This window comes from Trifolium pratense, linkage group LG6, assembly GCF_020283565.1.
Source record: "Trifolium pratense cultivar HEN17-A07 linkage group LG6, ARS_RC_1.1, whole genome shotgun sequence".
In the NCBI taxonomy this organism is placed as follows: Eukaryota; Viridiplantae; Streptophyta; class Magnoliopsida; order Fabales; family Fabaceae; genus Trifolium; species Trifolium pratense.
Genome location: NC_060064.1, coordinates 9,839,512 through 9,851,942, shown reverse-complemented (window position 1 = coordinate 9,851,942; position 12,431 = coordinate 9,839,512). Strand labels below are relative to the sequence as shown.

General features: G+C 37.0%; 2 protein-coding genes across 2 annotated transcripts; one reads left to right on the top strand and one right to left on the bottom strand.

The window, feature by feature from the left end:
* The first annotated feature begins 5,060 nt into the window (after positions 1 to 5,060).
* LOC123891694 lies at positions 5,061 to 6,414 on the top strand. The gene is made up of 3 exons (XM_045941600.1): positions 5,061 to 5,695; positions 5,801 to 6,301; positions 6,346 to 6,414. Exons 1-3 carry the CDS (start codon positions 5,228 to 5,230, stop codon positions 6,412 to 6,414), a joined length of 1,038 nt encoding a protein of 345 aa, XP_045797556.1. The 5' UTR covers positions 5,061 to 5,227.
* Positions 6,415 to 6,614: 200 nt separating this feature from the next.
* On the bottom strand, positions 6,615 to 7,634 carry LOC123891693. Its single transcript, XM_045941599.1, has 2 exons — positions 7,565 to 7,634; positions 6,615 to 7,192 (listed from the first exon to the last, which is right to left on the bottom strand). Exon 2 carries the CDS (start codon positions 7,188 to 7,190, stop codon positions 6,615 to 6,617), a length of 576 nt encoding a protein of 191 aa, XP_045797555.1. The 5' UTR covers positions 7,191 to 7,192; positions 7,565 to 7,634.
* Between the last annotated feature and the right edge of the window lie 4,797 nt (positions 7,635 to 12,431).

Genomic DNA, 12,431 nt, shown 5'->3' with positions numbered 1-12,431 from the left:
ATAAACATAAGAAAGACTGAAAAGTGAAAACGTATGACAAATTCATTATCTTGATTTAACAGAAAATGAAATTATGTTGGTGCCTTATGTAACACGTTGGGATTATTTAGCTACTAGGTTCACAGAAGCAATAACCGTAAACGGACCGGAACAATTGGGAAATATTCAAGTACCTAAAAGAGCCAGCTATATACGAGTAATTATGTTGGAATTAAGTCGTATAGCTTCTCATCTACTATGTCTGGGACCTTTTATGGCAGATATTGGTGCACAAACCCCTTTTTTCTATATTTTTAGAGAAAGAGAATTAATATATGATCTATTTGAAGCTGCGACAGGTATGAGAATGATACATAATTATTTTCGTATTGGGGGAGTAGCGGCTGATCTACCTTATGGTTTTTTTCTTATATATATATAGAAGATAGATTCTTAGAATCTAAGGAATGGAATAGAATAACATTCAAACAAAAGCAAGAAGCGGCGTTAGAATCGAAAAAGAAAGAACAAGAACCAAAATATAGAGATATAGTAATAAAAGCAAGAATGAAAATCGACGCGAACCCTAAAAGCTTGGCTTGTGGGATTAGTTAAGAAATGGAGTTGAAGGGCGAGAAAGAGAGAATGAAGAGGAATATGTTGTTGTTCTGATTTTTAGTTACACGAATGAGTGAAAACATTAGTCGGAGAAAGGGTTATATATGTTGCAGTTGCAGCGACCATCAAACTTGCACTAGTATATATATATATATATATATATATATATATATATATATATATATATATATATATATATATATATATATATATTTATATAAAAGTTTACTATCTTGTAAAAGTTTAATTCATTCCTCAACATTAGTTGACATACGTAAAAAAATAGACTAAAACAATATAATATTACAGTTAAAAATTTGGATGTCTTAAAATTACATACTTTCTATTTCTCAAGAGTTAATAAGGCTCTGTCAAAAAAAAAAAGTCAATAAGGCAAAAACATATAGAAAAGATGATTTTACCGGCCCTTTTTGATGGGTTACGAAGGAGAGCCGAATATCATTCACATTGGACTCAAAACAATCGTACAAGTAAATTGAACACCCGCACTTTAACCCAAAATTTTAAGATATTAAGTTTATGAATTATCTCACTTATAAAGTGTTCAACCTCCACTTTTCTAAACAATTTGAGACTTAACTCATCTCACACTTGCACAACACTTTCGGCATTTCTTACCTCAGAAGCAAAGTTAGAAATTACTAACCGTTATGCGAATATGTGATGTTATTATGTTTGAGAAAGAAGAGACACATAATCCATATCATAAGAAATTAAGCATATTAATTATATGTTTTCCACCCAAAATAAAGAGTTTTACATAAATACAAAACAATTATTGATGGCCAAAATGCTCATATAGAAAGGAAAAAGAAAAATATCTATAAATCTTAATTCAATTGAAAAATGGTTAATATTATTATTTCATAACTTCATCTGAGTATATCCATCCATAAATTTTAATTCAGTAACTTTTTTTGGATATAAATACTTTATTTGCTCACTTTTTGTTTCTTTTATCCAAGGCTCACTTTATGTTTATGCTTGATTTTGCAATTGGTGAACTTCAAAAATAAAAAACAATAATGTAAATGTATATGTTGCTGCTACCCTGATGACCAGATTCTGCACTTTAGAATTTCTGATATTCCCTGAAGATTCTTCCTCAAAAAACTGAACAAATTGAACATAGAAATTAGGCTCTTTTTTTTTGTCTTAAGAAATTAGGCTTTTTTATTTTTTTTGGTCTTGAGAAATTAGGCTTTAATATAGTATATATTTTCGTACACTTTTTGTTTTAGTTCTGTAATATCCGATTTATGTTCAATTAATTATGCAATTTAAACACTTATATAGGTATTGAGTACTTAAACTAAGTAAAAACAAAAAACAAAAAAAAAAGTACTTAAACTAAGTGAAGTATATTTCATGAACTAAAGCAAATAATAAAAGGTTAAATATTCCATTATAGTCCCTATAGTTTTGATATTTTTAATTTTGTATTTATACATTAAAATGGTTTAATAAATCCATGTAGCTAAACAGATTTATTTAACCAAAAATTAAATAAATAGAAAATACAATAGTATAAGTTAAGAGTCTCATATTTAGGGATGACAAAGCTGGCAATCCCGCTCCGTTTAGGCTCGGTCCGCTTAAACCCGTCTAAAAGCAGGACGAGCCGAGCCAACATAGGTGGCCGAGTCTAAAATCATAGCTCGTCCCGTTTAATGGCGGGCCGGCCCGTAAAAAAAAATATTTTTTGTTTTTTATTTTATTTTTATTTTGACACTTGTGGTGTTACAAAACACATGTATGTAGCTTATCGAGGAAGTATTTGACTATGTGTTTAAGGTAATGAATCTGAAAAAAAATGTGAACCACACCGTATGTAATGTTGATTCAAGTAATAGAATAAAAAGGTAAGTTACACTAGAAATCCGGTGAAGAAGAAGAAGAACGAGTATGAAGACTAAAAAGACAAAAAGAAGCAAGAACGATAATAAGAGAGTAAAGTGACAACAAATAATCATAAATTTGACATCGGTTGTATGAATGAATAGAAAAATAAAAACCTAAATTTACTTTAAATAAGTCTTGTATTTTATTTGGTTTGACCATTTTATACTATTCGTTACTAAAAAAAATAGATTTTATATTTTTATGTAACTCGCAGGTCGCCCCGCCTCGTGCTCGTCCCGTTTTTTAAGGGAGTTCGGCGGGGCGGGCCAACTAAAGAGGTCGAGCTCAAAACTTAGGCTCAGCCCGCCAAAATTGACGGGGTAAATAGGTCGGCCCGGCGGGGTTAGACCCGTTTTGCCACCCCTACTCATATTGAACGCCCTTTGAGATATGACCTGAAAATAGTGGAGACAATTTTCACCTTATACGTCAATTTTTTGGGATTGCGTTAGATTAAATTCAAAATTCTAAAATGATATCAGAGTCTAGTTCAAAATTCGTTGAGACATCTACTATCAGGTTTCCATTATAATTAAGTGGAGACTATTTCCATCTTACAAGTCAGTTTTATAAAGTTGAGTTAAAATTAACCTTTCTGGACTAAGCCAAAGTTCAATTCTAAGCTGCAAAGGCAAATGCCTAACAAGGTGCTCAATTAATCCAAACAAAAAGAACAAAGTAAGTATGGGGCGGAGAATCTAGGATCATATATCTCATCCCAATTCGATTGCGCATCGAATTATGCTTGTAAGATATGTGCAAGTTTAACGGTCCTACATCCATATGGTCACTCCAACCACTTATATAAGAGGTTCTATTCACCTTAGAATGTATGACCGCATTCTCTAAACAAATCATCAAACTATTAAAACCCTAACCGAGTTAAGCGTGGTGAAGGACGGACAACCACAACCCGTTGTACTTCACCTACTTCTGTCTTCATTTCGATCCTTGCCTGGATTCCAAATATTACAAAGAATGAATCAACACCCCTAAAACACCTTAGCTTCATATTTTGTAAAAAAAAAATAGAATACTTCATATAATTATATTAAACTTTGGTGGGCGAAAATTAAAACTTAAATTTTGTTAGCTCTATTCAGTTGACACTCCTAAAGACATTGTGCATGATAGATATTTTTTTAAGCAAATTTTGGTTTATTTATACACTTGACATTAATTCCAAATCATACATATAGTACTTAGTTTTGACAAAAGTTATTATACTAATACATTTAGTATGAATAATTATTTGTATTTGTTTTACGGTTGCTACTGCTCATGTCATTTTCACATATCTATATATCGTTGCTGCTGTCATACTCATGTCTCACAATTGGTATCATCATCATCATCATCATCATTTGTGAAAGCTATCAAACGGCAAGCTGCAACCAAATCAAGTCGCTATAAGCCAATCTAACCCCCAACTATGCTCTCACCATCACAGTTCAGTGATTCCATTGCCACGACCCACTAATACTCATTGGAGTCATACCACCACCACCGACACTTCAATTTTAGTTGCCTTATTATAAATTGTTCTTATCAAGCAAAAATTATTAGTCTCATATGAATAGTTCTGTTGATAGCTAGCTAGTAAGAATTCTCTGTCTCCACAAGGATGTTGATTGTTTGCGGTTGTAAAACAACACAATTTGCCGTAGTAAACAATACATTGATTTCAAACTGAACGGTTCAGATTATATATTTGAATAAAATTAAGTAAAAACAACATCGGCCGTCCATTTAAATTGGACGGTACCAATTTGTTATAGCGGTCTACTGTACGTCTCTACAATAGTGTAAGTCTAACCACTAGATTATTAGAGAAAAACATGTTTGTATAGTGAAACATGCGCACATGAATGTAAATACTAGTATTTTCCACTATACTAATATTCTTAGAAGAAATCTTAGTGAAACTAATTTTGAAGCAGGGGGGGGGGGGGGGGGCGGGGGGAGCAATATAAAATGTGGTAGTAATTGTGGTACGTCACCCATATTTAGCTCAGAAATTTTGGCGATATTTTCTCTTTAGGCCCCCCACTTTTCTTTTATACCCCCCTTACTTATGTTTTTGCCCCTGCACGGTGTTTCGGGTTATACGAATCGAACTTCAAAAAATTCGATTAATAGAAATCGATCGCTTTTACCTTCGAGTTTTGTTAACCGAAGTTAACTGATATAGAAACAGAAGCATTTCATAACCTCTCAGTTACGTTTTTTCTTCTAAACACCAACAACACCACTCCTTCTTCTTCTTGAGAGCGATTTTGTGGAAAACTTCAACATCCTATCTCAAACCATTCTTAATCAAGTAAGTTCCATGCATTTACATTCACTCTTTTCTCATTCCATGTTTTTCTTATCACATTCACTCTTTTCTACGTTTTTTTCCCTCCCTGAGTAATTTTCTATCTCAAAATTCTATGTTTGAATTGTTGATTAATGGTTAGTTGTTAGTTTAGTTAGATGTTAACATGAATGCATGTGATATTAGGTTTAATTTGTGTATGCAATTAGATGGTATTATGGTGTACACTAAGTGTTTGACAAAATGTGTAAGTAAAATTCAATATGCTTCCATATGAATAATGTTAACCATAGGTGTTAGGATTAAATGTTGATTGAATTATAGTTTGAATTTATCATAGTTTATAAGATTGTATTGAGTGTGAAGATATTTTTCCATGTTAGGATAAATATGGAAGAAAATGTTGGGAGAGGTAGACATGGCAAGCCAAGCAATGCAAATGCTTCCGCTCGTAGAGAGCTTGCTGCAAATCGCCCTGCCAAACGAGGTCGTAGTAAGCAGCAAGGACCAATTCCGGCGCGAGGGACACATGATGCTGAGGCGGGTGGTTCGCGTACGCGTACACGGTCACGTTTAGGCCAAGCACAAAATGCTGCTGAGGATGATGATTTTGACGCGGATCAATTTCTAAATCAGGATGTCGAGTATGGCGAACCTGAAGAACCGCAACCTGATGAACCGCAAATTGAAGAACCGCAACAACCACCACGACGGAGACCGCAACAGCGACCACGGCAACCACGACGAGATGCAGCAAATGAGGGTTATGGAGGAGGACCAAGTGATATGTCATTATTAACACAATACGGAAATCATAGGGCGGTTCCGATATGGGATGCAGAACCAGATGATCACGAGGTACCGTTAAGTGTATTAATTGTTTTATTAAATGTATTAATTGTTTTAAATACTGTGATTATGTTAATTAAGTTTTCAATGTTTTGTGTTGTTGGAATTTTTCAGGTTTTAAAGAGGACTCTGCATTGCCAAGCTAGCGGGAAAAAGGTTATGGACATCGTCAAACCGCCTCGTAGTGAGAGGTGGTTTTGGGATCCAATAGAAGCATCGGGATTGGAGCCGCTTACCCGTGTCAATTTTAGCGTACTTGACTATGGGGTTATATGGGCATTTGTTGAAAGATGGCATCCGGAAACAAGTACTTTCCACCTTCCGTTAGGTGAGCTCGGCATCACATTGGACAATGTACAATGTCTGTTACATCTTCCAATCCAAGGAAAGTTTTTGAACCATACGAAGATGTCAAGGGGAGAAGGGGCTGACATGGTTAGTTCATATCTAGGAGTTGAGCGAGAGGATATTGATAAAGCATTTGCCGAAACCAACGGGGTACATTTGAAGCATACTACCCTGCAAACTCTATACACAACAAACCAGACGTCTGCTGAAAGAGCGATTGCTGAAAATAAGCCGGCGCATGTTGTTAGGCTTTACAGGGAGAGGAGCGTAAGGGCTTTTATGCTACATTTGGTCTGTTGTACCATATTCAGCAACAAGAGCAGTTACTACGCGGATGTTGTGTATTTGCAGTACTTTCAAGATTTGTCATGCGTTCATGAATGGAATTGGGGTGCTGCTGCTCTTGTTCATCTGCAGCATTATTTGGATCACGGGTCTGCGGTTAGCACGACTCAGATGGCTGGCTACATGTCATTTCTTCAGGTAAAAATATATGAGCGTTATATAAGATATTATTTGTATTTGTCTAATTTGTCACATAGACTATGTTTGGCTATAATGAATCTTGTTCGTCATACTTTCAGGGATGGATTATTGCCGTTGTCTTGTTGTTTGGATCCCTATCTTTCAATGTGGACATTATATTCTTAGGCGGAACCAAATTCCTTGACATTTCCTCCATACATTGCCTTTCTTCCGGTTTGAGACGACCGACAATGAGATGGCCTTCAACTGCCTTGTCCAACTCGTGGTTATGTTTGCCATTTACAACGGTCAAATGCCATGTTTTATCGGCATGACAATAACCACGGAGTCGAAATGGACAGCCGCATTTCCTCGTGCCGGTTTGATCAGATTTTAGCTTCTTATTTGTTGACACGTACCGGCCTCCCCGCTCGCAATCCAACCTGAAATATTGCTTCCTCTTATCGCTGCCGTTGTCGGATTTGCCAATTACAATTGCAAACTTTAGCTTTAAGGCAATCTCCCGAGCCCATCTAATCAACTCATCTCGGTCAGGGGTTGCCATTTCAGTGTAAAAATGATCTGATGTATCAATCTCATATGCAACAGGTCTAGATGGAGGTTTATCAGGCGGAACCTCAACAATTCCCGGGGCACAGATACCTAGCACAAGCTCTCGTTTGCCCGCCATAACTACATAATATAAGAGGGATAAACACATAATTAGCCACATATAATACTTAATACATATAAAATTGGTAGCACATTCTATAATCCATAACAGCTAAGGCAATGCAAGCAAAACAGACAGTCAAGGCAAGTAATTTTACATTGCAAAAATTAAAGTTCCAGTAATTTCGGTTAGTATCAACCGAATGAATCCTTCGGTTAGGCTTGGCAAGCAAACACGTTTAAACCAACACAAAACCAAAAGTTCCAGTCATTTCGATTCGTATTAACCGAAGGATTCCTTCGATTTCTATAAATCGAACGATTTTGTGTCAGAAACCTACCAACCTAGCATATATGACAGTTGAAAATAAAAGAAATTAAACGGAAGATTACCTTAATATTGTGCTTCAAATCGCCTTCCAACCCTTAGCAAACGTTCCAAACTTGATTTTAAGCAGCGATTTGTCTGAAAAACGAATTGGATTTTGGGATCTCTTTTGGTAGTGTGGGGATGAAGTATTGAAAGTGATGAAGAATGTGAGAGGTTGCTTTCTATATAAACATACTTCGATTCGTAAAACTCGAAGGACAAAGCGAGTGGTTTTTAAAAACCGAAGTTTTTATTTTTTCGATTCGTAAAACCCGAATTTGCTAACCAAAAAATTGGTCATTTTCGAAGGGCAAACTGGGATTTAAGGGGGGTATAAAAGAAACGTGGGGGGTGGGGAGAGAAAATATCAATTTTGGCAGATGTGTTGGCGTTGTATGGTTGGCCTCATTTTGCTAAAACATGTGATCTTTTCTGATGTGGAACTACATGCTTCCACCATCCAGTATAAGCAAGATGTTCGGTACAATGTTTCAACATTGGATACCACATCCAGTAGGCCGGGCCTGTGTATGTTGAGATCTCGCGCCTAAGTTCTAAATATGGAATCCACAATAAATGGTTGTTTGTGATAAGGAGCGTTGTCACGCTTAATTATTAATGGATCTCGTGATCAAGTGTTGCTTGTTAATCAGATCTTCAAGTTAAGGAAACAAAACATTTGAATTAAAGATTATTTCTTGAAAGGAACCATTAATCATGCTGAGCTATTGAAGCCTAATTGAAGACCTAGCCTGAGCTCGTGAAGGTTATTTAAAGAAGGTTGACTCCATTGTTCAAATCACTGAAACCAGATTTGAGTCTTACAAAGCGTGAGTTTAGGTTTTAGTATTGTGTCTATTGTGTTCTAAGTCTTGTGTTGATTTTCCACTAGACTAGGAACTGTGTGTTTGTGCATTGTAATATCTCTGGAGCTTCTAAGCAAGGAGATAGTGTGTGTATACCATTCCAAAGCTTTTAAGCACGGAAGTGGTGTGTGTGTTTTATGAAGTGTGTCTTCACATATTAAATCTAGTATTGTACGATCACAGTGGCTGTGGTCAAGAGGAGGTGAGCGGAGGTTCTCATACCTAGGTGTGTCTTAGGTAGGATATAGCACGGGTGGTGATTAGGTGAGAAGTCATAAACGGGAGGTTTATTGAGGGCTTCAAACTATTACTATCATAGTGGATTCACTCCTGGATTGGTATCCCCCAGAGTAGGCTTATGCTGAACTGGGTTAACAAATTACTGTGTTAATTTACTTTCAGTTTTGTTTAGTTTATTATTCCTTGTGTATGCGCTGTTGGATGTTGGATCATTGATTCACGCGTTAAAAGTGTACTATAGTGGTGAAGCGTTGAGTACAACATCTTAATACTAGTGTGCCAGAATTTCAATTGGCATCAGAGCAGGCACCCTGCTCGAAACTCAGGGTGAGCTTCAGGGACGGAAATTTCTGGTGAGATGGACAAGGAAGGAGGAACGGTTTCTAAACCACCACTGCTAACTGGGCCTGAGAACTATGACTACTGGAAAGCTAAAATGATGGTGTTTCTTAAATCCATTGATAGCAGAACTTGGAAAGCTGTAGAAAATGGATGGGAACCCCCTATGGTCATTGATAAGGATGGAAAGGTAACAGGTGAAATCAAGCCTAATAAAGACTATTCCAAAGACGAGGATGACCTAGCTCTGGGAAATTCAAAAGCCTTGAATGCCATATTCAATGGGGTGGACATCAACATGTTCAGACTTGTTAAACGATGCACTGTAGCCAAACAGGCGTGGGAAATACTCAGGAAAGCACATGAAGGAACCAACAAGGTAAAGCTGTCCAAACTTCAGATGCTTCGCACAAATTTTGAAAATCTGAGTATGAAGGAAGAAGAGACTATTCATGATTTTCACATGAATATTTTAGAATTTGCAAATTCATTTGATGCCTTGGGAGAACCCATATCAGATGAAAAGCTGGTGAGCAAAATTCTCAGATCTCTACCTAAGAGGTTTGACATGAAAGTAACAGCAATAGAAGAATCTCAGGATCTGGCCAACATTCAAGTGGATGAACTAATAGGCTCACTTCAAACCTATGAGATGAGCATAAACCAAAGAAAAGAGAAGAAAAACAAAAGTTTGGCTTTTACTTCTAATACTACAGAAGATGATGAGATAGATATGGAGAGTGATGAAAGTTTATCTGAAGCCATGGTGTTACTTGGTAGACAGTTCAACCGTATCATGAAGAGGATGGATAAAAGAAATAAATTCAATGGTTCAAACACCAAATCTGACTTCAACAATAAGTTCAATGGTCCAAGCACCAAATCTGACTCCAACAAATCTGTATCTACTCAAAGGAGGACCAGAAGTGATGACAAAAGTACTTCATCTAGAGGAGTTCAGTGTCATGAGTGCGAAGGATTTGGCCATATCAAATCTGAATGTCCTACTTTTCTGAAGAAGAAGAAGAGTCTTGCTGTTACTTGGTCAGATGAGGATGATTCAGAAGAAGATGAAGGTGAATCTGCTAAACTTGTCAATGCATTGACAGGTGTCTATGAATCTGATGCTGAATCATGCGATGAAACATCATATGAAGAACTTCTGGCTACCTATAAGGACTTATTCATCAGGAGCAATGAATTCTGCAAAGCCTTGGAAAAACAAAAGGAGACAAATTGCCAACTTCAGGTCGAGAAGAATGAATGTCTGGATATAATCAAGACTCTCAACAAAGAAATTGAAAAGCTGAATGAAGACTTGGAGTATGCTAGAAAACAAGCTAGAGTCTTTGCATCAGGAGAAGAAAAGTTTCAAGCCATGCTGCTTAAACAAAGTGCTGGTAAGAAACCTATTGGTTTTGATTACGAGATAGTAGATCAAGAAATGGGTTACAACAAAGCTACAATCACTACCCCCATTGAGAAAACTTTTCCTGTTAGTGGTGGGTTACTACCTCCTCATCCTCCCACACATCAGGGAACTGACACATGGTTAAAACCCAAGCAGCATGTCCAGAATAACTCGATGCCTCAACACATGCCTCACCATCGATATAACAGGTCAAGGTCGAAGACTAAAAGAAGGAATTGGAGGTGTCATTATTGTGGTAGGAAAGGGCACATTAGACCTTATTGCTACAAACTGTACGGATATCCACAGAATTCACGGCCACTTGAACCCAAATCTGAGAACGTAAATGTCAAGAAAGAGTGGAAGAAGAAAGAAGATGGTGTAAGCCTGATAGCTCATACTTCACTACGGGCATCATCTAGACAAGATTGGTATTTTGACAGTGGATGCTCTAGACACATGACTGGTGTGGAAGGGTATCTAGCCAACCTAAGGTCCTATGCCACAAGCTTTGTAACATTTGGAGATGGAGCTAAGGGTGAAATAAAGGGAATTGGGAACCTAATTGATAATGGGTTACCAAACTTAGACAATGTTCTGTTAGTAAAAGGACTTACAGCAAATTTGATCAGCATCAGTCAACTATGTGACCAAGGCATGAAGGTGAACTTCACTCAATCAGAATGTCTTGTTACAGATGAAGAAGGAAGACTGATAATGAAGGGGGTAAGGTCCAAAGATAATTGTTACTTGTGGGTGTCTGAAGAAGGAAATTATATGTCTACCTGCCTCATAAGCAAAAATGAGGAAGTCAAACTCTGGCATCAAAAGTTGGGTCATCTACACCTGAGAGGAATGAAAAAGGCCATAGCTGAAGAAGCAATCAGAGGATTACCCAAGCTAAAGATAGACGAAGGAACAATATGTGGAGAATGTCAGATAGGCAAACAAACCAAGGTGGCACACCCAAGGCTTCAACATCAATCTACTACCAGAACACTTGAATTGTTACACATGGATTTGATGGGACCTATGCAGACTGAAAGTCTTGGAGGAAAAAGGTATGCTTTTGTTATGGTGGATGATTTCTCTAGATTTACGTGGATAGACTTCCTTAGAGAAAAATCAGATAGTTTTGAAACATTTAGAAACTTATGTGTACAACTTCAAAGAGAAAAGGGGTCTGTCATTATAAGGGTCAGAAGTGATCATGGAAAGGAGTTTGAGAATAGCAAATTCTATGATTTCTGTGCAGCAGAAGGTATCCAACATGAATTCTCTGCTCCTATAACACCACAACAAAATGGTGTAGTAGAGAGAAAGAATAGAACCATTCAAGAGTCTGCTAGAGTAATGCTTCATGCCAAGGGTCTTCCATATCAGTTCTGGGCAGAGGCTATGAGTACAGCCTGCTACATACACAACCGTGTGACACTCAAAAAGGGAACATCTGCAACCTTGTATGAATTATGGAAGGGAAGAAAGCCAACTGTGAAACACTTTCACATTTTTTGGAGTAAATGCTACATTCTTGCTGACAGAGAACCAAGACGAAAACTTGATCCTAAAAGTGAAGAAGGTATATTTCTGGGATATTCCTTGAATAGCAGAGCCTACAGGGTCTATAACACAAAAACCAAAGTCATTATGGAAACGATCAATGTTGTGATTGATGATGCACCATCCACTCAACCATCGGATGTGGAAACAGATGTTGAACCATCTCCTGACAACTCTGAAGAGATGACACAAAGTGAAAAGTCTGAATTAAAAGGTGATGAATCTGATCAAGACTATGTACCTGCCCCAGCAAAAGCACCATCTATTAGGACACAGAAGAATCATCCTAAAGATCTTATCATAGGTGATCCAGACCAGGGCATTGCTACCAGAAGAAGGATTGATGCTATCTCAAACACCTGTTTTGTATCAAAATTTGAGCCTAAAAACATAAAAGAGGCTCTTACTGATGAGTTCTGGATTGAAGCAATGCAAGAGGAATTGAATCAATTCACTAGAAATGAAGTCTGGGAC